The 21,844-nt window shown below is 34.2% G+C and overlaps 2 protein-coding genes and 1 pseudogene across 3 annotated transcripts; all 3 read right to left on the bottom strand.

The window, feature by feature from the left end:
• Positions 1–388: 388 nt before the first annotated feature.
• Positions 389–7,244, bottom strand: LOC112096452 (annotated as a pseudogene).
• A 463-nt stretch (positions 7,245–7,707) lies between these two features.
• On the bottom strand, positions 7,708–16,134 carry LOC18033642 (ribosome biogenesis protein bms1). 2 transcript variants are annotated; one of them, XM_024178739.1, is made up of 18 exons: positions 15,823–16,134; positions 15,564–15,710; positions 15,359–15,449; positions 15,153–15,271; positions 14,733–14,923; positions 14,396–14,606; positions 13,339–13,579; positions 12,684–13,093; positions 12,003–12,135; positions 11,529–11,713; positions 10,991–11,346; positions 10,623–10,719; positions 10,325–10,543; positions 9,505–9,747; positions 9,139–9,348; positions 8,600–8,869; positions 8,278–8,481; positions 7,708–8,049 (listed from the first exon to the last, which is right to left on the bottom strand). In XM_024178739.1, exons 1-18 carry the CDS (start codon positions 15,958–15,960, stop codon positions 7,885–7,887), a joined length of 3,630 nt encoding a protein of 1,209 aa, XP_024034507.1. In that variant the 5' UTR covers positions 15,961–16,134; the 3' UTR covers positions 7,708–7,884. The 2 variants fall into 2 exon arrangements, 1 of the variants encoding a protein (XP_024034507.1); XR_002904216.1 differs by lacking the exons at positions 7,708–8,049; positions 8,278–8,481 and having other exon boundaries at positions 8,850–8,869; positions 9,139–9,209; positions 9,298–9,348.
• Positions 16,135–18,621: 2,487 nt separating this feature from the next.
• Positions 18,622–21,573, bottom strand: LOC112096224 (F-box/kelch-repeat protein At3g23880-like). Its single transcript, XM_024179447.1, has 7 exons — positions 21,344–21,573; positions 21,077–21,121; positions 20,761–20,837; positions 19,434–20,634; positions 19,133–19,205; positions 18,966–19,042; positions 18,622–18,762 (listed from the first exon to the last, which is right to left on the bottom strand). The coding sequence occupies exons 2-6, from the start codon at positions 21,116–21,118 to the stop codon at positions 19,038–19,040; spliced, it is 1,398 nt and encodes a 465-aa protein (XP_024035215.1). The 5' UTR covers positions 21,119–21,121; positions 21,344–21,573; the 3' UTR covers positions 18,622–18,762; positions 18,966–19,037.
• Between the last annotated feature and the right edge of the window lie 271 nt (positions 21,574–21,844).

Raw genomic sequence — 21,844 nt, forward strand, 5'->3', positions numbered from 1 at the left:
GAATATTTTATTAGTTTTAAATGATTAAAAATTTTAAAAGAAAAGAGGTTCAAAACCGTACGATAGAACATGAAATGAAATTTTACCCAAGAACCTATATTTTATTAGTCTAAGGTTCTGATCTCAATAACTTCATCTACTACATGACAATAACTCAAAACAATTAAGTTACCATTAGAGATAGTTTTATAATAGTAATAAAATGCCAAATTACGGAATATTTTATTAGTTTTAAATGATTAAAAATTTTAAAAGAAAAGAGGTTCAAAAACGTACGACAGAACATGAAATGAAATTTTACCCAAGAACCTATATTTTATTAGTCTAAGGTTCTGATCGGTGGGTACTGAATAAAAATGTAAAACTCTGTGAAAACGCATCGTATATGTCATTTGAAAACATGTTTCACTATCCCAGGAATAGGGGTGTTCATGAAGTAATCTTTCCAATCAATGCACTCAGGATAAAGGAAAATATATCAGTCTCCATCATGTTCTCTCTCGTGGCCATTCTCAGTTTTTCTGTGTTTCTGTCATCAAAGCTGTATAAAATTAAGAATAAATTAATCATATGGGAAATATATTCATCAAACAAATAATATTTAATACTAATTTAATCAGCAGATTGATGATCACCAAAACAAAGCTTACGTGGCGTTGGATAATAAGTGTGGTCCATAAATTTCTACCAATGGCATCACAAAATTAGTCTTCCTACGCCGGCCAGTAAGCATGCCCTCAAAGTATTGACAGCATAATGTATTTTGCCAATTGTAATCTCTGCAGGTAAAACCGCTAAGCTGAAGTGATTAGATCATTATTACATGAAAAATTAGTAATAATGCAACATTATTTCTTAATTTAATCTGATGTGTAATTAGAACAAACCTTTAGTGGTAACAAGTACTGAATTTTCATGTATCCATGAAAGCCAACCATTCTACTAAAAATTATAACCTTGGTAACCTTAACGGGTTTTCCAGTGTTATCAATCCATGACTTCTTTGTGAAGTAATCGAAGCTGTAATCTAGAACATTCATAAATGTCACAGGATTTCTTAAAGATGATCCCACTCGATAAATATTGACATAAGAAGATTGTCTTGCATGAGCTACCATGGCAACAATCATTGCATTCACCACCATGTCAGCCGGTATCTGCATAATTCTTTAAGTTAGATTTTTGTTCTGTTTGATAAAATATTTCAAAGTTGCCGCAGGTTACAAACTGTTTGTACAAACCACACATTTATGAAATGATTGAGTTCAAGTCCCTATACGAACTCGACCTCTTGCGTAAATATTTATTCGTAAGTGTGGGCGCTACATCTTATAAATTAGGATCAGATTCTCAAAATATGTTCTTTAGACACCCAAGCTATGCACCGTGCAATTGATCTACATTCTACAATTTTATCAGAGCCTTTTGGCCATGCCTCGTGCTATGCTATACCTTTATAGATTTGAACTTACGGTAGACCCCCAAGTGTATGTCAATAAATTGTAATATAAATTTAAAAAACAATTCTTGTACTTAAAACATTTCTCTAACTCAAGGTTATGCAAAGTAAAATACTTCTTCGACTCACCATATCAAAAACAGTTTCAGTGTCCCGAAAAGCATAGTAATTTTCCCAGAGCGGGTCCCGCAAAAAGGGCATTGATGGTTCTGTGTAAACAAAATAAAAGTTCAGCAATCTAATTAGTCACAAATTTAAAGAAATTCATATGAAGCGTTTTACTTCCAGTAAATTGAAATAAACTCATGCAGATAGTATTAATTAATTTTCATTTATTTCTGTACTCATCGGTTTTTTAATACATAAAAAATTGTGAAGACAAATAGACAACAAACTGATGAAGAATTTAAAAGAAAGAGAGAATTCGACTTTTTTTAATTTTGATGCCATAATGAGCAATAAAATTTACCTAAGATCTTAAGCCCAACCGGGAAATAGTTGTTTGTAAGTGCTACTAATAACTGTAGAGAAATTTACAAAAATAGCTAAAAAAATTAAGCGTTTTTCAACTTTAACCTCTCAAAGTTTTTTCTATCATAACTAGCCAAACACTCTATTTTTGGACTACATTACCCTCATCACTTTCATCAAATTTATAAAGGCATGCCACTTTTCCCTTTTCAATTCCAGCACTTAAACCTTAGCTCAACAACTTAACAAACTTCATCACTCAACAAACTCCATCACTCTCAATAAATTAACAAATTTCATCAAACAAGCATTACATAATTGAAGATATAATTATCAATTGGAGAGCTTCTTAAGGTTAGTTTATACTCTTATCATAACTTAAACTTTTAATCTATTGATTTTATCATTTGAGTTCGAAATTGAAGTGAGTTTTTATTACAAACGTTGTTATTTTTCATTAACAAAACAATGTGACTTGTTAAAGTAGTTAGTTTGAGTTGAGAAATGAAGATCAATCATTGAAACCCCTGAAAAATCGAGCAAAACAGAAGTCCAGAACAAGTGAGACAGACGCATGTCTCACATAAAACCAGCAGATTTATGTGAGACAGACACCTACCCTACTTGCTTGTCTCACCAAAATATGTGCGACAGGCAAGTGGGACAGGCGCCAGTCGCACATATAAACCCACTGGTTTTATGTGAGACAAGCGCCTATCTCACTTGTTTCCACTGGTTTTATGTGAGACATGCAAGTGGGACAGGTGTCTGTCTCACTTGTTCCCACTGATTTTATGTGAGACATGCACATGTCCCACTGCCTGTCTCACTAAATTTGAGCTATTTTCTGAAAGTAATAACTTGGGCTACATGTGTCCGTTTTAGGCGTATAATATATCGTTTCGAAGCTTACGATGAGACGAAGAGAATCCAAAATTGTATACTTCATTTCATCCACAAAATGTACTGCATATTCACTTTACTAGGTTTTGTAGCGTGAAATCTTATCTCTTTTATTTTTTTATAATTTTTAGGTTTAATGGATTCCGTTGTACTTCAATTATGTTACGACGGTTGGTGAGAGACGTTAGCAGATGGCCGTACGGAGTACGTGAATGCGAAGAATACATCATTTTTAGTTCGGAAAGATTGTACGTTTAAGCAATTTCTGGCAAGGGTGTATGAAGTTTTACAGATAAATCCTAATAAATATAGTTTGACGATAAAGACAACTTTGAGGTCTAGTAACATAATGTATCATGCATGTTCACTACCTATAGACATATTTAATAATGAAATTGTTAATGTTGTGTTGCACATGGCCTTTGATGTGGTCAATTATGGATGCATCCCTATATTTGTCACCACATATCCTCGAGTTCCGGTCGAAAATCCTGAGCCACTTGTGGAAAGTGAAACTTCATTTAGAGAAAACGAGTATGTCCCCGATATTGAGGAAGAGGTGTTTCCACAACAAATGTCGTTCCAACAACGTTACTCACCAGTCAACGAAAACAATGACACTATTGATGATAATGGCATTACGTTAGTGGATGTTGAAGAAAATGTGTTACCATTAGGGACATCGTTAAGGCAACATTACTCTCCATTTCACAATAATGAGTTCCTCAGTTATGATGATCCTGGTTATGACACCAACAACACAGAAGCTGATAATGCTTGTTTGGAACCGTTCAATAGTGTGCAAGGCATGAACTCCAATACTGAAGTTGATGATAGGGGCATTGGTCATTCCGATATTCCTATCAATGATGAGGATGAGCATTAGTATGATATTCCTATTAACAATAGAGACAATCGACCTATTCCTCCGATGGCCCGTTCGAGGAGGAGGACAACAGTTAATCCCCTGGTGAGTTTTGCTCCAGTTTTGCCTTCAAATTTGGTTGCTCCAGACTTAGTTAGAAGCTGTAATTCTGCTGACATTGGTGTGGGAAAGTTGTTCGTTGAGAAGAATGAGTTAATCCCCTGCCTCCAAAGTACTTCTTAAGTAACCTATGCATTGTTTTATGCTTCGTTAGGATGATATTTTTGCCATAGCAAAGTCCCGTTACTAGGCACCACTCTCCAATCGATAGCCGTATCAAATGGTCGCCAACTTGAAACCATAACTCTTTTTTTTTTTCATTTCCAGCGCCATGGGACACTTGCCGAAGCAATATATTGTGCACAATTACGCCACTGAACAGATAGCTTCGGCACTGTAGCAAATGCCCAAATATATTGTCTTTGAACAGTTGCAACTGTTGCTTTGTTAATTTTTCCCGAATGGCATTAACAACGACATCTAATTTGCACATACTCGTGATACGCCCAGGAAAGTGATCAGCATAAGGTATCTTCATCATTCCCGGTTCTTTCGTCGGTCCGGGTGGGTTATGCAATGCTATTTTTTATTTGCCATTTATCTGGTACAAGTTAAAAGTATTACATGTTAATAAATTATGAACAAAAGCAAAAAAAAAAAAAGGCAGCACCAAACGCGTTGTCTCTTGGTGCGACAGGCACCAAGAGGCAGCACCAAGCGCGCGCGAGTTGCGCGCAGGCTGGCACGCGTCTCGCGCGCGGCATGCGCATCTCGTGTGCGACAGCTGCGGCCTTGCGCGCATCTCGCGTGCGACAGCCGCGGCCTCGCGCGCGGGATGCTCCCCTTCCCTTTCTCTTCCCTTCCCTTTCCCACATGCATCTCACCCACCACCGCCATTAAACACCAACAACAACAACAACAGCCCAAACAACAACAACAACAGCCCAAACAACAACAACAACAGCCCAAACAACAACAACAACAACAGCCCAAACAACAACAACAACAACAACGGTAATAACAACTCACCTAGGGTTTCTAATTTTTGTCTTTGATTTTGGAGATCTTCGAAGATTTTCAACGTGATTTAACTTGTTTCAACCGCCGACAACTTCCTCCGCTGCCGATCTACGCCGCCGACGATGTATACGGGATTCCAGTGAGAGGGGGAGGAATTTGCTTGAGGGAAACGTGAGAATGATGAGGGCAATTTCATCCACAATTTGGTGATTTGGCTAATGTTGATAGAAAAAATTTGGGGGGGTTAAAGTTGAAAAACGCTAAAATTGTATGGCTATTTTTGTAAATTTCCCATAACTGTAGGGTGTATTTGGTGTGTGGTATTACATAGCATTAAGTGTGGGCCCAATATTAGTTTAAACCAATAACATGTTTGGGAGCAATTGAGGCTCATTGGGATTGGGGATTGGGGGAGCGCGCTAATCCGGGAACTCCCACAATAGCTCAAACCCGACTGGAGTTCCCGCATTCGCTTGTCTTTTTTTTTTAACTTTTATTTTTATTTTTACTTTTACTTAATAATAATAAAAATGAATAAATATATAATTTTTAATTTTTAATATAATTTTTTATTTTTACATCATAATTTATTAATAAATTTATAATTTAATATGATTAATAATAAATACTTAAAAGTATATAAAATATAATATTACACTATTTAATTATTGCAATATAATTAATATATAAAATTAATTATTTTTAAATAATTTAATATAACAAATAATAAATATTTAAATATGAATGAATTTCAATAATATTAATCTAAAATTAATAATAACATAAATAATAATATAAAATATTAGCACAATTCATTTTGCTATTAAATATGTTATAACAATTTTGTCACTTTATCATTTTGTAATTATTTTGTGGTTTATATGAACAAATGTTCTAAGATGACTTTTGAACAAATCTTGTAGGTTTTAACTATTCATTTTTCTTGTTATATTATTTCAAGATTATTTGATTAAATTATTTACTTTGATATTTAACAAGTTATATATTTAGAAAATACAGAAAATAAATGTTATGCTTCCGAAAATTAAAGGATATGACCTTCAATCTTTATGAAGAATTATGATTTTTTTTAACATTTATACTAAAAAAATTATTAAATTTCTAAAATTTAAGACCTCTATATTTATTTTTTTTAAGTACTAATAAATATTATTTCATAAATATCTAATATAAATTAATCACAAAAAATTAATACAATACAATGCAACACCAAACATAGTATAATTAAAAATTAATACAGTACAGTGTAACATCAAATATTGTACAACATTATTATAATACAATGCTAATGCAATATATTATAATACAATACCCTTGCATTAAAATAGTTGTTTGTAAGTGCTACTAATGACTGCAGGGCACAAAATGACCATAGATATATTCCCTTTCTAAGTGTTGTATTAGCATCTCGCCAATTGCCTTAGTGAAAACATACGTATTTGGCCATCCGTACATCTTTTCCCTACCAAATTAAGCGTTTGAATAATGTCTAAAATTAAAGTGAGTTGATTGATATAAAGGGAAAATTAATGTAATTATCTCTAATTAATTAGTAATTACAATGATAAAGCTATTTTAGCATCGTGCATGGTTTTGAAAATGATAAACCTCTTGAATCTTGATGCCCAAATGTGTCATTGCAAGTTTAATTTCTTTTTCAGAAGCACCCTCTGCAATGAGTTCGTTCAATCCTTGCTTCACCACTTTCTTCTCCACATCAATGACTAATCCAGATGTGCCATCCACTAACTTCTCCAACCTGTTAATAATATTCATCATATAATTTCCATCCAGAAATAATGTAACTAATTTTAATTTGGTACATACTAACCAGTTGATACATGAACAAGAACCTTTATCTTAAAACATTTCTTTGCAAAGTTGACAACATGCATAGTTCCCAAGGAATTGAAACCAAATGCAACATCATATATGTGCAAGATTGAACGACTTTAATTTGATTTAATTTGATTCTTTTATCACATTATTTGATTAAGATATATTGATTAGCTTTCTTTAAACTTTGTTGGCTGCGGAATTAATGATGATATCTAATTCATTCCACATCTTTTCTTTTAAATCAGAGTCTTTGAATCCCAAAACATCAGGAGATGTCGCCAGGGACTAATCTTTTCTGAGATAAATGAATTCAAAATGGCACACCATTTTTCCTTTAGAACCTTGAACAGGTCTTTCCCTAACACCTGTAAATAAAGTATCGAAAATTTCCACATCACTACATTATTTTTGTAATTGATGGAATAAAACTTAAAAGAAGAAATCAAGTGCTTAGAATAGACAACAAATTAAGATTAAGCTTTATACTACTTTCGCTCTAGATAAGGGTAAATTAATTATCCTTTAGTCACTAGATTTGGATCAATTACCCAGTCACTCTTTATTTTTTGAAATATTTACCGAAAACGTCTCTATTGTTACTTCCATGTATAGATATTGAACTTAAATTTTCAAATAGTATTTTTTACGATACAACTTAATAAAATTCAAACATATTTGGCATGCCACACGTGAATTATTGAGAGAATAATTAACTAGGTTTAAAAGAAAATATATCCATACCATGGACATATTGGATGAAAATACAAGGATTAATTGACTAATTGGTTCAAATCCAAAGGATTAAAAATGCAATTGATGCATTTACCCTTATGAATAATACTGGGGATGTAAATCTCACAACGTCTTATGAATAAATTAACGTGACACGATTGCGTGACTGCAACATGACCCCATATTGTCTGTTTTCATTAAGAGAACTGAAATCGTGTTTCTATCTAACCAGTAGACATTGATTGTACAAAAAATTTGTATTCTATAAGGATAAAAATTCAGTTTAAAGCTGAACATTGAATTAATGGTTATTAGGCGAGAAAAAAAAAATAAAACATAAAATAAATCTTAATTCATTTATTCTTTCTCTAGTAAAAAATAAGCTTAACACTGAATTCTAATCTTTCTAATAAATTTAGATCTAGTTTGCTTAGCATAATATTCTCCTGTACGACCTATTTATACAAACTTGTTATTTGTTTATGATTTATGCAACCAATCCGTATTAGGACCATCAGACCTCCGAATGTCTCCGAATTTTCTTCATTAGTTTGTCTTGCTCCCGGTATCTTTCCCGCCGTTCTTCTCTCTGGCGCTTTCTAGTTAGCTGCTCATCTTTGGCTCTCTCCGCCTCAATTTCTTTTTTCCTATGCTGCTGCTTAAGCTTTCGCTTTTTCATCTGCACAACCCCAATATAGAATGCATAAATATATATATTTTTTGTGTTAGTTGGAAACTTGCAACTTGAAATAGCAGAGCAGCACATAAATCAGAAATAAACAAATAGAAAAGCAGAACAAGATTGACATTACTAAATATGAAAAGTAAAATTGTGCTAAAAAGATTTCACTCCAAATTCCAACATAGGCATCAGTGGATTCAAATTTCTTGGTCCACACAAGCATACCTTCTCATTTCTAATCAATTGAAGTTGTTGAAAAAGAACATGGACTTTTCTTTCGTGAGGCTCCATGACAACAGCTCTCCTATTCTCCAGAAGTGGTCGTTTCCGGCCAGGAATATCCTTGGGCTTTGATTCAAATGGAAGAGCTGCCTGTAATGACTTAGGAATTACCAATGGGTTGAACTTCCTTGGTGTCCTCCCAATTGGCTGTCCCACCCCAAAAAAAAGTTGTTACTAAAATTTACCAAAAAAATTCCACAACCAACAATTTTGGACTGTGCAAGAAACTGCTTTAAAAAATTACAGGCGTCACATCACAAATTACCTTGTAGAGTGAATCCTTGTTAACAGGAATAGAAAGATTATGCTCTCTCCGCAACTCGGCTACAGTTTTCATTCCTTGCCAGATTTTATCACAAGGCTGCAAGGCTGTGGTCAGTGGGTTGTAAAATCGAGGAATTTCAACATCAGCCCATCCACACATGAAAACAATGTCGCTCATCAGAATTCTGTCCTCAAAGGTGCATCTGGCAATCCCTTCTCTAGGTTGCCCTCCCTTCCTTTTGGGTTGGTTTCCAATCTCTTCTTTAGCAGCCTGACAACATAATCAAATTAAAAGTTACTAGGATCAGCTTTCACTTGCTCAAGAAAAAATATTAATAATGAGCCAACATCAATAATTAACTCAAGGATTTTGATAATTGGCTGAGTCCCAATGATGAAATTTGATGGAAAAAAAAAATGGAGAAGAAAAACAGTCATTGTTGTGCTATGGGCATGTACATGCAAAGAAAAAACCAGAAAAGGCACAATAAGAAATGAAGAACAAGAAAATGAGTATAAACTTCCTCATTCAACTCATACCTTTTTCACCTGCCCACGGATTCCACTTACGGTACGAACCTCTTTACCTTCACATTGAGCCACTTCTAGATCTGAAGTAAACATATCTTTGATTAGTGCAGTTTTCTTGAATATCTTGCATGGATAACCAACCAGTTTAATTTTCTTCTTTATCTTTACTTCATGGTTGAACTCAAGCACAACTGCAGTTGCCGCAATCCTAAATGAAGCCTGACAAATCAAATGAAAGGATGCTAGTTGATTCATAAAAAAGCTAAATTAATTAATTAATTAACAAAAGAAAACATACTACTAACATGAAAAGCACAAAAATCATCCATTCGAAATTTTAATACAGACAGGTTGTAGCAACTAGAGAATGCTGACCTGATTGTTGGATAAATTTTGGACAGCAACCACCCCAGTCTGAGTTGGGGCAAGGGGACCCCAGAACGTGGCAAGGCAATGCATGTGTTCCGGAGTGTACTTCAGCATGCGATGCCGCCCACTACGGTCCTCTATGGCATAAACAGGGATAGTTTGGCAACGCCTCCATCCAATAGAAACAATAATGGGATCTCTACTCTTGAGTACCTTCTTGTGCCACCATCTGTGTCGCTTTAACCTAACCTAGAAGAAGAGCCATGAAAAATATATTACCTATCAAAATTAAAATAAAAGAATCCAGTGACTTTAGCTGTGAACTTGTAGGTCATCATTTTCAATTAAAAATAAGGATTAATTAATCTTATTCATTAGAGAAGAACTAAGGAAAAAAATATGGTGTTCAGCAGCAGTCCACTCATTACAATGACAGAAATGAAATTATAACACCTACAAATCACCAAGAATGGAAGGAAAATATAATCTGAAATTACAAAGTGACGAATACCAAGAAGAAATTAAAAACGAACTTTGTCCCATAATACACATATGGTTTCAGGCATCAAACTTGACTAAATGCAAAAAAAAAAGTTTTTATGAAATAATTCGTGGGCAAGTTCTCTTTTCCAGGATGACCGAGTCTATCTCTTGACTTAAGCAGCCAGTAACTACCAATATACCTAAATATGTTATATCCAATAAACATCCACGAAGTATTCAGATATATTTGAAAAGGATAGAAAGAGAAGACAGCCCAAATTAAGGGAGAAGTGAGAATATGTATATCACCACTGCACATTTAAGGTTATTTGAGTATTCTTACCTGCATGTATCCAACATTTTGCTCACCAAGACCAATTCCTCCAACCAAAACGGGATGGCATGGATCAAAATATTCAACCATCTCAAAAGGAACATCATGTATCTCCATTCTAAGATATGTTCCTGTACGAAAACCCTCTAACTCTAATCGAGTGACCTCGTCAAGATCATTGAGCTCAGCTATATTCATTTGTTTGCGAAATTCAATCTCCTCCTTCATCTGGAAGAACCAAACATGAGTTAGCACTCAAGGCATAAAAGCAGCATACAGAACACATTATGATGCAAACAAAGTATACCTGGTCAACCAGTCCAATTTCATTAGGCTGGCCACAATGAAACTTTGCACCATCTTTTTCATTCATTTCCTCCTCAGGTGATTCAGATCCATCATACGTGAATCAGAGTCAAGGGCCATTAAAGCAGATTCTACTAAAACCAAAATATAGTTTCTCCAATACAACTTACGACAACCAAACTTCACTAATGTCTTTCAGCAAAACTATCAACAGATGAGGGATGATGCATCCCACTACAGCCACACCAAATTTATAGACCCAAAAAAAAAAAAAAAAATCCACCAATGGAGATGGAGAAGCAGGCAGTGGCACAAGATACATGTATAATAAATATAGTAAACATTGTATTAGTTAGAACAAAAGGATATTGTACATCAAATTTTGCACGTAGTGAAAGCTTTTTCAATCTCCGCTCCTCAACTGCTGATTCATCTTCATTCTCAATTCCTTCACAGCCGGAGTTATCCTTGCGTTGCCCTTCCTGCTTTTCACCTGTTTCTAAATCTTCATAATCACCGTAGACAGCATCATCACTGTCATCATCTTCAGATTTACCCTTTGAAACTTGATTTCTCTGAGCAGCTTTGGACCAATCACCCGTAACAAAACGGTCTCGGATACTTTCATATACTTCTTCTTGTTTCCAGCTTTTAAGATCTCCATAACTTTTAATTTTGGAACAGTCATCGGTATTGACAATTCCACTATCCAATCCTTCTCTCAACTTCGGCAATAAATGAACATGAATTAGCGAATAAGCAAATACAAATTACGTTCAGTCAACATCAAGCTTTATATCAATGCTAAAACTAACAACACATCTAAAAGTATTACTTGTTGAGGAAGACCTCAAATTAAGAAAAAAATAATCAAGGAAATAACCATACAAATAATATCAAGAAAGACCTTATTCCCTTCGACCTTCGGCTTAAAAAATTCATCTTCATCACTTTCTTCACCCTCAATACTATCCTGCACTTCTTTGGACGAAGTTTCTGATGTTGATGTTGATTTCCCATATACAAGCTGAATGAGATTGGCGCATCGTCTCAAGGAGGACTTAGTCAACTTTAATTCATTTTCCATGTCATCTTCAAATAAAGCAACAAGTAAGACATGTTCAGAAGCAGAAAAGAAAATTCCACCCAGAAAAATCAAAACAGAGAAAATATCCATTTAAACTCCTCAGCATTTGTGGAGACAATTATTCAATGAAAACATCGTTTTGCATTCATGATTCAAAACACCTCTCCACCCATCTCAAGTTGGCTCATGTAAGCTATATATAAACTATAGTTACGAATAAAATAGGGTATGTATTCTTCTTTAAGGCCAATACTGAATAATGCATCACAGTAATAGTAAGTATGAAAGAAATACCATTATCCTCTCTTTCCTCTGTACCAGAAGATAAGTGATTATCAACATTGTAGTTGTTGTCATCTTCACCCTCATCACTGTCATCATCCTCACCCTCATCACCGTCGTCATCATCGCCCTCTTCATATGAATCCTGCGATGAAGCAAAAATGTGGAACATTATCATTGTAAATAAAATATGCAGCTGGATACTGCATGTGAACTAATTTGCGAAAGAGACATATTTGAGTAAATAAAAAAGGGGTAATAAAGGTGATGACAAGTAAAAGACCAATTCCTAGAGCTTGGGCCACAAAAGAAAAGCCACCTAAATTATGAAGTGACACAGAACCAAGGGACAATGGAAGTTTACAAAACAACAAATAAAAGATGAAAAGGTTTTATGCTGAAAGTTACATAACTCTTAGAAAATCCAGTGTAGCTACATTATCAAAACATTCAAATCTACAATAGGCATAATCGCATAATTTTGACAAGTGTGAGGTGCCGACATGGCCTCAAAGAATACTTGCATCAATTTCAATATGTACCAAGTTTAATAAAGCAAGGAGACATATACCAGCATCTATAAAGGAACAAAAACTGAAACATGGTTCCTTGACACTCCACCACCCCTCCCCTATTAAGTATTAACACATTGGTTCTCGAAAAATGGAGTTAATACCGGTCATAATTAGGTACCTTCCGATCACCAGAATCAACACCATATCCAAAGATAGCTTTTCTAAAATGCTGTCCATCATTAAATTCAACACCTTCCACAAAGCTATCTTCATCAGAATCGCTAACACTTTTTAATATTTCACCCCTTTTAATATCTGCATCTTCATCTGAGCACTTTGAGTCATCCATTTCCACAGCAACACGTTTTTCACTGAGCCCATCGGCAGTTGCTTCTTCAGTTTGATACTGCTTGTCATGAGTATACTTTGTATCATCATCCATATCTTTTGCATTGTTGGTAGCATCTGATGAGATATTTGGCTTCTGGCTGAAAACAGAAATGAAGCTCTTTTCTAACTTCTCATCAATTGAATATTTGGTGTTTTGAAGCGATTTTACCAACGTCTCACCAAAATCTTGAGCCTTTCCTGGTAACAGCAAAGAAACAGTACTTAAGCCCAAAAAATTGGGAATAATATAGGATAGATAGAAGATGACATAATATTAGCCTCTTTATCTAACTCAAAACACTATATTTAAAGAAATAGATAAATGAAAATATCATCAAGAATAAGAGAGATATTTCCATTTTATATTATTCAAAACAAGATCCACAAAAAGTGCTAATGGCTTATTTATTTTTAAAAAAAAATAAAGAAACAAAATAGTAAACCTCTGCAGTTTGATTTTCCATTTTCATCATCCATATTAGAAAATTGAACAAAGTGATCATTGATGTTTATATAGACAGCGTCCTTGTCATAAAGGAGATCCCCAAGGCCAGACATTGGTGCATAAAAAAGTTTTTCCTTATTACGCAGTCCCTTTTTTTTGGCAGCAGAAGGTAAAGGGCATGGATCAGCTAACCCTGTAACCCCAGATAAACTGTAGTCACCAACACCAGCAATATGCACCTGGTTCAAAGAAAGAACATTAGATTACAAAATGTTTAATCGATTGGATAAGGGCAAGATAAATGAACATTTAATAGAAGGCATTTGCCAAATACAAGCCAAGACATAATAGCCATATTTTTAAGCGTAAAGATTGAAAATAGAAATTTCTTCTTAAAGGTTAATAATCTTAATCCATGAGCCTTAAATGACCTTCAGGGCTGCCATGCTAACTAACGTGCCATGTAAATTGCAACTCTGTTACAGAAAAAAGAAAATTCCCATTCGTCAGCTTTTGTCCTAATGTTTCTTAAAGTTTCAATGTACGTCCATATCAGGCACTGGTAAGCCAAATGCACGAAGCTCCATGTTACTTAAGCATAACCAAGGGGAAAAATTTTACAAATAGCTAATTGATCACCTTCTCCAAAGCCAAATTTTACATTTTACATATAAAACCTGCATTCGTGAAGCAATGAGGTTGAGATTTGCTAATTATGAGATAATACCTCTCTAACTTATGCTTAATCAAGCTCTTTTTCAACACAACTTACATCCAATTGTCGCCAGAAAAACAAGTCCTTGCCTACTGGCCATATAGATGAAAAGTAGGTCCTAAAACTACCTAAACGTAAAGTAACATACGTCCAAAAAGCATTAAATTTTCAAAAACATCATATGCAACAATAACCTTATGTTGAGAAATGAACCTGCGTCTCACCTTTAATTGTATACAAAGTAAATAAATAAATAAAATAAAATAAGCCCTTAAGCATATTCTGAAAAGGAAAAAATTCCAATGGCAATTGTGAGGTTAAGTAGTATACAATGCATAACCTTAGTTCCCTTTTTTAGGTTACAACCTCGCAGATAACCATAAATTGTGATGTTTCTTTCGCATTTATTATTCATATGCAGTCTTTCAGGAGGAGTAACATCTTCGAAACGATCAACCACGACATAAGGATGAGAAGTTCTCCAGTGCAATGAAGGAAACTTAATAACGGAGATAAACTTTGTAAGATTGCAAATATCTGTTTTTGTGTACCTAATGAATTAGGGCAAGAAAAAGGAAACAATTAACCACAAAAGAATTCTATGACTTGAAACTACTAATTTAACTACAATATTGGGTGAGATGTCCATAACACAACATACTATATATAATACTTACTGCCCATGAATGAGACCAGATAACTTAAATAGTTTTGCTCCATGGTATGTTTCTGTCCAGAAGCGATGCTTGAGATGCTGCTTCATTTTTCGTAGTTTCTTCTTATCCTTGAACTTATCAAGGTGTGTCAGAACGCCCATAAACTTTGGCAATCCATGATTTTGCATTAAATTAAGGAACTCAAAAGTTTCCTGTAAGAAACAAAACCCAGTTACCAAAACTCAAAATTGTTTTAACTAAATTATTATTAAATATTAGCTTTACTCCTTAACCATGGGAAAACAGAAAATCGTACAAAACCACTAACATAAAACTATATTATGGAGATCACAAAAAATAAAAAGGAGAAGCTGCAGCTCCATCAACACACATGTGCAGTGAAGTCTAAACCAAATAGAACTGTTCAAAATGACATCTCACCATTTCAAAACCATGACTTGCATCAATGAGAAGCAGTGCCAAGTCAGCAATCTTTGCACAATCAATCATGCCATTGATATCATTGGGGCACTCCACAAATTGTAGCCGCCTTTTCTTGCCTAAAGCATTTCATCAAATCCCTCTCAATGAATTCCATTATATTTCAAATATGACAAAGAAATTACATAAACTAGATCAAGTCTAACCTGATACAACAGTAACCGGTCCTCGAACCTCAGGTACTTTATGCTTAGTATAATGCTTAATAAGACACTTTATTAACAAAGACTTTCCAACCTGCCACCACCATTTCATAAATTAAAAGAACCATCTAAAAATTTAAAAATTATTACCGAATTAGAGCATAATAAATCAAAATTACTTTTTTAAACAAAATTAACAATGCAAAACCTGTGGCGGTCCCTGAACTACAACTACATATGGTGGTGGTTCACCATAAGAGCGGTCTATAGTCGGAATGTGAAGCCGACGTTGCTCTTTCTCAGACGCTCGCATCTGTGATCGCTTGGCTTTCACAGATGAAGAAAAACCAAATGCCTAATAGATGATAACAACAATAATGATAATTAAAATCAGCAAAAAGAAAAGGAACAATATTATTTATTTACTTAAACTAAAGAAAAATAAATGTGAATTGCAAATTAAGGACCTTAGGGTTTGGTTTCTTCTTGTCTCGTTTACTTCTATCGGATTCGGTTGTCTTTTTCGCCGAAGAGCCCGATTGGCGAGTTCTGTGAGCCTTGTGCTGCTGCTGTTCCATGGCTCCGCTGTTTGCTGCCGTATTCATATTAGTTAACTGCCTCGAGGCAAGTGAATGAGAGAAGTACTTCCTCGGCAGTTGCTACTTCTTGTAAGTTAAAAACTCTCTCTCCACAGGTCCGCTAAATTTATAGCCGATATCCGTGTCACCAACGGAGAGGCCAGTTAATTCAGAGGCAATGAACGTTCATTCTCGTCAGGGCTTTAGAGGGTTTTATTTTTGCTCCAAAATAAAGGAAATAAAAATTCCACCCCAATCTTTTTTTTTTTTTAATAACACCCCACTTATTATTTTTATTGTTGTAATTATAAGTTAAACCTCAAAATAACTGTATCATTCTTAGATTTTGTTTGGGATTGAAATTAAAACATCAAAAACTATTTATTTCAAAAATTATGATTCATAATTTTTTTTAAAATATTTATTTCATAAGTTTTTTAATTTTAACAAACATTTTCTAAAAGCAGGTCGGAAATTGTTTTTCATAAGTAACTTATTAAATAAGTTACCACACTTTTTTTAAGTTTTCATTATAATCTTAACATTTTAACCAAAAAAATAATTATTTCTTATTTTTCTACCAAGAAAATCTTAATAAATATATAGTAACCTGAAAATATCATATTGCCATAACTACTATAACTTATAGTCTACATGTGAATGAAAATTTAATCTAATAAGTTTGTATTTTATGTATTTTACTTTTATTATTTATCATGAGAATCAATAAAACTTATAAATGATTACATAAATTTTCTTTGAACTATAAATAATTTTCATATGAAAGCTAACTATGGCTTTTGATACATGTGACAGACGATGCCAAATATGCAACATGGACGTCAAACATGAAATGAGAAGGAAAAGTTTCATTTTTTGGCTATATTCAAGATATGCAATAATTCAAGTCAAACACGCAACATGTGATGTAATGCAATATATAATTTGCATGTGAAAAAAAAAATAGATGAAACATGTAACAATTGAGGTCAAAGATATAATAACTGAGGTTAAACATGAATACAACATAAATATGCAATAGATCATGTCCCATGTAACAATTAAGATCAAATATGTAATACAGATGTCAAACATTTTTTGACTCTATTAAAGGCACGCAACAATTCAAGTAAGCGTGCAACAACTGAGATCAAACATATAATATGAAATTAACGTTTGACGTCCTTCACAACTTATCATCTCCCCGAAACTCCTACTATTTTAAAAGATGTTCCATAAAATATCTATTCCTTTTTATTGAAAATTTATTTCATTGTTTATTTGTATGGTTATATGAAAAGAAGGCTTTCTATGTACATTTAAAATTTAATAAAATTTGCCTCGAGACATTGTCTTACAAATTGATATATTATTATAAAAAAAAATTGCTTTATTAACATAAGTTTTATTAACATTATTTAAGGTTTTATTAATAGAAGTTTGATTGTTTAGTAATGAATACAAATAAATTTTCTACTATTCAAAAAGATACAAGAAAGAGGTCCTAGTTTCAATTAAAGCCCACATTTAACTAATGAGCTGGAACAGTAGGAGAGTCTTTCTAAGGAGTGAGATAACCTGAACTGCAATCTGCTAAAAGGATGGCTATGAAGAAGCAAAAGGAATGGAGTTCCCCCACAATGTGGGTGACTTAAAGCTAATGTAGACGCAGCCATTGATATTAGCAATCAAACTGCAGATTTGGTGATTATCATTACAGACTGATAGCTATGTGCAGCAGCTGCTATCAGAACTATAAAGGCATCATGGAGATGTGGCTTCTGCGAGGCTGCGGCTGCAGCTGCATGCGGGGGAATGCATGTTGCTATACAGACAGGGGTGTCTCCATTAATTATGGAATTTAATTCTCAGGAGGCTGTGAATCTGATAAAGAACTAGAAGAGCAGCAGAGCAGAAATTTTCTGGGTGCTATCGGAAATCCAAAGACTACATGAAGAAGTTCAAAGAGTTCAAAGCTCAACACACCCCCAGATTGTGTAATACTAGTGTTCACTCACTCCCAGCTAAGCTAGCATTCGAGAAGAATGATTCTATTTTATGGTCGGAGACTCTTTAGCTAAGTTATCATTCAAGAAGAATGAATCTATTGTATGGTCCGAGACTCTCCCACACTAGTTGATTAAATGAAAGTTGTGTTTGGATTTCGAGAGAGAAAAAAAAAATGACCACATACTTCATGGGATAAGAAATGACCAGATCATCAACTTCTTGGATTTATGAAAGAAATCTCAAACATCATTAAGGCGATTTATGTAGAAAAGATCGGTAAAAAGAACAACATTAAGGCAATTTATGTAAAAATGATCAATAAAAAGAACAAAGATTAGTACAAAAACCACTTTATATGATGCCTAATGTGTGTTGAGCACATAAGTGAAGTGTTCAATGAGATGTAAACCTCGCGATAGATGACCTTGTAGCACGTGTTATGTGACACAAAAATACTAAATTAGAATATGTAAGTTACAATCAATAATATCTACATTTGGAATGCATGTATATGAAAATAAGAGCAGAATCATTAATGAATAAACGGCTATAGAAAATTAAAAACCAAATCCAAGGAAATATTTTTAACAAAATCAAATGTACTTTTAATCTCTGATAAGCATAATAATGCCAAAAGACCAGGCAGATAACAGCTAACAAAGAAATTAAGGTGGCAGTTTACAGAGACAAACATTCGAAACAAACATATCAAAATAGGTTCAACAAATTTAAACGCATGCACATGCAGTCATCAGAACTCAAGTACTGATCTAGTGTTTTTCTTCAAATTTGATCTCCGCAGCAACATATCATTATCACCTGCCGTCAAAAACATAATTAAGAAAGCATCAAAACATAAATACTAATTAATGCTACTAAACATTTTACTATCACATAGTAAATGGACATACTGACTTAGCTAGATTCAATAAAAAGTACACTTGGTCCAGAATCCAGAATTCTTATCCTACTGACCTATCAAAATGTTGCATGAATTAAAAATGATTCGAGTTTAAACTTACAAGGGCCAGCGGTTGAAAATTTATCCTATGCTGCTTTTTCAGGCTCCATCACCTTCACTTTTTAACAACCAGCTAACCTGCACATATCAGAATAAATCAAGCTAAAAAAATTAAAAATTAACTCAAAAAGAGACTTCATGCAACTTCTTTAAATTAAAAACTAATACCTTTTGTCAAATCTTTTTCTTCCACTTCCCTTCTCTTTTGTCTTTTTTCATACTCATCCAAAGATAGCATAACCTGCATATATCAGAATAAATCCAGATAAAAATAATTAAGAATTTACTTAATTGAGACTTTATGCAACTTCTAACTTAGCCAGGCTCTTTAAACTGAAAACTTACACCTTTCGTCAAATACTCTGCTTCTTCATCATTATGCAAATAAACGTATGTTTGTATACATATATTTTCATTTTAATATTTTAGATTTAGTGATGAACAGAAATAATTATATTGTGTTAATTACCTCTTTTTCCTCTTCTTTGCTGCTGCTTTCTGCCTCTTCATCATCAATTTTTCTGAATGAAACAAGAGTCTCAATACAGATAGCTGAATCACGAGGACCCTTTGGCACATTGTTTATCGATATGGGACCATGACCTAACTTATCTATCTGGTCATACCGGTATAGGTTCCAAGCTTCATTCTCCCCATTGTAAGTGTCCACCAGAATTTTGTCTTCACACTTGGAATAAGCCAACGGTTTGACAAAGTCACAACCATCACCAAATACTCCATTCTTGCGAAAAGAAAGCCTCTCCCAACTTACTGTCGCCTTTTTCTTATCATTGACAGTATCCTTCAATTTCCATATTTGACAAAAACTCCCATGGCCATCATCAACACAACTAACACATATAGATCCAGCAAATGGAAACAAAAACACAGCATATACATCTCCTGAAGTATCTATAGGAATTTTGCCACTGGAAATTTGTGCCGTTGAGAGATCAAAACTTAAAATCAGATCTTGGACATCTTCCTGGGGACCTGATGCTACCAACCAATACAACCTACCATTTGAAAAACAAGCATCAGCACAGGAGGAACCAAGATAGAACGGCTTCTCAGTCTCATACTCTAGTGCATAGCCTTCTTTGAAACTATAAACTCGAATTTCTGTTCTCTCAATGTTCCCTCTTCTCTGAATCATCCTAACCAGCTTGTAGTCATCATCAACCGGATTATAACCAAATCCATCACAAACATCATCCTTGACATCGAACTCTCCAAGCCAAAAGCTTGTTATGTGATAATTTTCCTTAGTCGAAGGGTTATGCACTGCAATGCTTCCACTTGAATTCCTCAATGCAATCAGCCCAATGCATGATCCAATAAATGGAGTATCTGTTCCTTGTTCCCAATCTGTGAAGGGCTGATCGATTTTCCTGAGGGGAACTTCCAGACTCGAGGTATTTGTTGTATCCAAGCTCCCGATAAACAACTGACCATACCAACTCTCTTCAGATGTTGAAACAGGACACACTGTATGAGTGAGAATTAAGTTGAGATTTGTGTTTGTTTCAACCGAGTGCTTCACGTGCTCCATTATGAACCTCTTGCTTTTGATTAATCCATAATAACTTTTAGAGACTGATTTGAAGCGTAATAACGTCTTCACTGAACAGCTGGTGAGTACAGCCTCTTGAACATCCAAAGGAAAACTACTATAGAAACATTAAAATAAATGGAAAAAATAATCATATTATATGATGAAAAAAAAAAACTGAAAGGAAAATAATATCTCAAACTTTGGCTCATACCTTTGACCTTTCCCAAAATTTGGCTCATACCTTTGACCTTCAACATTCTCAGTTTTGTCATTCTTTCCCTCTAAATCGATGTCCCCTAATTCTTCCAATACCTGGTCCTTTTTAGAGTAAATAAAGATAAAAATAAGAATTTACTTAATTGAGATTTGCAACTTCTAATTAGCAAGGTTCTTTAAACTGAAGACTTACATATTTTATCAAATATTTTTCTTCATTATTTTGCGAATGTGTCTGTTAATTCATATATTTTCATTTTAATTTATAACATAAATAATCACATTATATCATAGAAATGACCAATTAGGCCTTGGCTAACTACAAATGAAAGGTTAGATACCTCAGCTTTAGCGGTGCTATGGTAGTCAGCAGAAGGATTCATGATCTGCAAGGACCAGGATTCCAGATTCTAAAGCATTCATAAACGAATACAAATTCTAATTCCATTTCGAATCTATTAACAGCAATAATTAAAAATATTTCAAGCATAAATCGCATAACAAAGCAAAACAGAGCACAGATCACATAACAGACTAACAGATCATAACAGAGCACAAATCGCACAAGCAAAACAAAGTATAACAAAGCCGAAAGGCTCGAAACTCACAATTCACGGCGGTTGATGATGATGAACACAGCGTCACAGTTTTCAACAAGCCGCTGATGATGATGAAGGTGTGTTATCAACCGTATCACAGCTCGAAGAATGGCAGCTGATGATGATGATGATGATGGTGGTGGTGATGATGATGAATAGAGCTGCGACGTCCGACGGTGGCGAAGCACCGTGATCAGGAGACGAGTTGAAGAGAAAGGGAACGTTGGCTTTGGCTCTGGTTTTTGAATGTTTCTATTTATATTACCTACAATTTAAATAATATTTAAATAAGATACCCGCGTCCGGGTTCCGGATCTGCCTGTTCAGCTTAACTGCACCCGGCCGGATATATTCGGGTCAACAAGTCAATGCCGGATACCGGATTTCAATACTTTCCGGGTCGGGATTAAACTGCCATCCAGCCTCTAATAAAATAATAATGTTCCTGTCACCTTTAACAAGTCTTTTTTCTAATTTTTAATCAAAACTATTTGAATGTACATAGCAATT

The sequence above is a fragment of the Citrus clementina genome, unplaced genomic scaffold, assembly GCF_000493195.1.
Source record: "Citrus clementina cultivar Clemenules unplaced genomic scaffold, Citrus_clementina_v1.0 scaffold_8, whole genome shotgun sequence".
In the NCBI taxonomy this organism is placed as follows: Eukaryota; Viridiplantae; Streptophyta; class Magnoliopsida; order Sapindales; family Rutaceae; genus Citrus; species Citrus x clementina.